Source organism: Octodon degus, unplaced genomic scaffold (assembly GCF_000260255.1).
Source record: "Octodon degus isolate 3935 unplaced genomic scaffold, OctDeg1.0 scaffold00135, whole genome shotgun sequence".
In the NCBI taxonomy this organism is placed as follows: Eukaryota; Metazoa; Chordata; class Mammalia; order Rodentia; family Octodontidae; genus Octodon; species Octodon degus.
In genome coordinates, this window is record NW_004524711.1 from 3,270,083 (window position 1) to 3,274,210 (window position 4,128).

A 4,128-nucleotide genomic window follows, 5' to 3' on the forward strand; every position below is an offset into this window, starting at 1 on the left:
TTAAAATAAAAAAAATTGTTCTTGATGAAATGTGTAATAATTCTAAGACAAGTTCATGATGATGTAAGAATATAGAGCAATTATGCACTACTTTTGAAACTCAAGTTTGCTAACTCTAAGGTCAGCATTCTATCAAAAAAAATCTATTTAGTGGAATGAAAGATTCTTACTTTTAAAAAGTTGTATTCTAGAAACTAATGCTCAAGAGGAAATTACCTTTGAGCAAAATTGAGGATGAAAATAGGAAATTTTATTAGAGTGTCTCAGAGGTATTATAAGGTAAAATGGGTAGTGGAGGAAAAGCCAGATCTGAGATTAGATATTTGTCATAATAATAAGAAATAAGCATCTTTCTTGAGGATGTGACATTTGACCTTAGGAAGACATAAAAGGCAGAACAAAATAGCAGTAATCTAAATGAAATATGCTTCTAATCAGATTTTTTGCAAAGATGGCAAGAATGAAAATGGAACAGGGTATATATGAAAGTTTTCCTGCTGACAGCATTGGAAGACTTCACCACCACTCAAATGCTTGGATTTGCATTGCTGTATTTTCATGGATGGAGCACCTGACTTCACAGGGAGTCCATCTGATTTTCTTCGTTATTGCAAAATGAGTGTAAGACTCTACTTGGATCCAGAAGTTCACAGAAGACCAGACGTCTCAGTGCTATGTGGTCCTGCGTGCAAGATCATCAGGAGGAGGTCCTTAAGACCATCTGCAGGAGACACTATGGTTCCTCATAGTGAACATGAGCGTGCCTTCCTTAGATGTCTTTCATCTGTGATTATTGTGACAGCAGAATTCTTGGCAGGAATTACAGCAAATGCCTTTCTTTTCGTTATGAGCTGTAATGACTGCATCATAGTCAGGAAGCCAGCCCCGCTGCAAATCCTCTTAATATGCACAGCGTTATCTAGACTGGGCTTGCAGATTGTGTTACTTACACACAGTTTGGTCGCTGTATTCTTTCCATGCGACTATGAAGAATTTATTTATAGGGTCAAAATGATGTTCATTGGGCTCCTTTTCAGCTCCACCAGTTCCTGGTTCACCGCCTGCCTTTCTGTATTTTATTGCCTCAAGATCACGGTCTTCACTCAGTCCTGCTTTCTTTGGCTGAAGGTTAGAGTTGCAAAGCCCATGCTCTGGCTGCTCCTGGGAGGCGTCCTGGCCTCTCTGAGCTCTGCAGCTATTTGTATTGGACTACGAGTCCCTGTTAAGGTGTTCGGAAACGCCTCGGAGGAGCAGACAGAGGTCGAGGTACAGGACACTGACGGATTTCTTCTTCTTAACTTGACGTTGATAATTCCTCTCGCTGTGTTCACCATCTGCATTTCGATGTTGTTCATCTCCCTCTACAAGCACACCCGTCGGATGCAAAGAAGCCCTCCTGGTCCTTCCAATGTGAAGAAAGAAGCCCATATCAATGCATTAAAAACAGCTGTGTCCTTCTTTTGCTTCTTTCTTTCTTATCTCGCTGCCTTCACGGTAAATATGACCTTCAAAATTCCTCTCAGAAGCCATCAGTTCTTTGTGATGAAGGAAATCACAGCAGCATTTCCTGCTGGCCATTCAATTATAATCATCTTGAGTAATTCCTAGTTCCAAGAATCATTCAGGAGACTTCTCTGCCTCAAAAAGAAAAAATGAAGATACGAGTGCCTGGGAAATATTTTTCTATGGATTTATTTGTGTTTTGTATGTTTACTTTTCCTCCCTCTGTGGCAATTTCTCATCTGTGTTTTACCACAGGACACTAATTCCGATGTTGGATGGACAAGCTATCTCTCTCTCCAAGGCTTGTGTCCTCTAAAGTGTTGTGGTAGTAATACATTTTACTAACTAGTCTCTGCACTGAAATACCAGTTTGTTTGAGAAGAAAAAAAGTCCTAAAACTTCCTGTAGCTAATCAATGTTTTAGATAGTGTTTCCATCTTCCCAGGTCGTTGGGAACACTCTGGTTGAGATAAAGAAGAGCGTGTTGATTTAGTTTGAGACTTGAAATCAACAGTGGGGGTGCATAACTGTTTCAGGAGATACATTAGTACAATGCAAACCATGTGTTCAGATTGCTTGTTACTGTAGCAAAGTACCCCGTGATACTGGTTAAGCTTGCATTTTGCTTTTAACCTTTTAACCTCAGGCAGGTAGATGATAAAGTATAAACTGAGCTTCCTTGGAAGTGTTACTCACTGTTCATAGTTTTCAACCTCTTGAAATCATAAATTCAGTCCTAGAGAAAGTGTGGGAAAGGATACCGACAGAGAAGTGTCAGCAGGTAAACATGAGGCAACTGGGATACTCTTCCCAGCTGGGACCCTTGCGGGCCAAGGAAGCAGCAAATCGTGTGAAGATCTAAAGTAAAAGCTTTGGAGTTTGTTGCCAGCTTTGAATTGATTCTGCTGCTTAAGAATTTTGAATAACCTTGCTTGGGGGAAAATATCTTTTGCAATACCATTTATCTCTTAGCTTTCCAATTTTAGTCTATAGAATCATCTTGGATAAAGAAATGTGGACATTTTAACTGTAACCTATTGTAATTAAAGTAGATTAAAAATGGTTGCAATGAGGATAAACTAGATGTATGCGTATATGTACAGTGATTTGCTACCATAAAAAAAGAAAATTTAAAATCTGTTGTGGCAGTTCTTTCATACCTTTCTGAATCAGAGGTGTGCAAATTTGAATGGATATGAAAATATCACCCAGAAGGCCTGATACAATCCAGATCCCTAGGCCCCATTTTAAGGGTTTCTAAGTCATTGTACTATCCTGAGAATTGCTAACAAGTCTCCACATAATGCCCATGCCCGTAGTTGAGGCACACTTCAAGAACCATGAGCGTAAAGCCCCTCAAGGACCTGGCTTCTGAAGCAAACTGGATGGATTTGCATGTGGCCAGCTGCTAATTAGCTCTATAAATTGAACCTGTTATTAGAGTCTCTGCCTCACTCTCCCCCTCTTCAAAATGAGGTAATAAAAGTACCTCCACCCAGAGGTAGCTGTCATTCTGCGTGTGTTAGCAAGTGTAGACTATTTGAACAGTTTGTGGTACAAAGCAAAGATCAAGTAGGCTCGAATTATTGTATTGGGTCAGGAAACCTTTTCAGTTGCCATTAAATGAAAGGCATGTATTTGTCTACTGCTTTGAAATTAGAGAATAAAATTAAAATTTTGTATTAAGCCTCTAAAAAGTAAAGTACACATTACTTTAAAATGATAGACAGGGCCAGCCAAATAGTTCAGCGGATTAATGCACCTGCAATCAAGCACAGGGGCCGGGAGTTCGATCCCCAGTCCTGCCTGTTGGCCCTGCCCCTGGGGTGTGCTGAGAAGACAATTGAGACTGGGCATGGTGGTGCGCACCTATAATCCCAGCTCTCGGGAGGCTGTAAATAGGCAGATCACTATGAGTCTGATCTAGTAGTGAGACCTTGAACAGCATGTAGACCCTTCCCTAAAAATACAAAAAAAATTTAAAAAAATTAAAAAAATAAATGATAGACAAAAGTTAGTATTTTGATGAGGCAGGAAAGGGCATAAACAAGTATTTCAGAATGCCATAAAAGGCAACAAAGAGAAGAAAGCGACAACAAAACCCGATGAACCACTAGAGGAAATGGACCGAAGAAGGAGAGTGCTGGGAAGGCCATGCTTACCCACGACCTGAAGGAAGGTCACTGTGGGGACACTGACACTGCTATCAGGTGTGGCACATTGCTGTGCAGGCGGAGGTGTGGTCTGATGCCAAACAAGGCAAGTCCTGCTTCAGGCACCTTTTGTACTCGGTCTGCTTCAATCAGGGTGGCGTGAGCAAGGCAACTGAAGGGAAGTCTAACTACAGCGCACTTCAGAGGCCCTTCTCGCTGAGCTTTGAGCACTAGGTGCAGTTTGCTAGCTTGGGGCTAGAGAGGTAGCTCAGCGGTCTAAGTGCCTGCAGGACCTGTGAAAGGACCAAGGTTCCACCCCAGGCGCAAGGAGCCAGCCTCTGAGACCAGGTGTAGCGCTTGCCCGTAATCCCAGCTCTGGGGAGGCTAAAGCTGCGCAACAAGACCCTGCACCAAATACACAAAATGTTTTTTAAAAAATTGCTTACAGCTGATCATTTGTTTTTTTTAAAAA

General features: G+C 41.4%; 1 protein-coding gene across 1 annotated transcript; it reads left to right on the forward strand.

Annotated features, from left to right (window-relative positions):
• Nucleotides 1-615: 615 nt before the first annotated feature.
• Nucleotides 616-1,608, forward strand: LOC101591841 (taste receptor type 2 member 1-like). Its single transcript, XM_004641360.2, has one exon. It carries the CDS (start codon nt 616-618, stop codon nt 1,606-1,608), a length of 993 nt encoding a protein of 330 aa, XP_004641417.2.
• Nucleotides 1,609-4,128: the final 2,520 nt, after the last annotated feature.

Excerpts from the sequence above, each read along its gene's own strand:
- LOC101591841 (XM_004641360.2), top strand. The coding sequence starts at position 616 with ATGAGTGTAAGACTCTACTTGGATCCAGAAGTTCACAGAAGACCAGAC.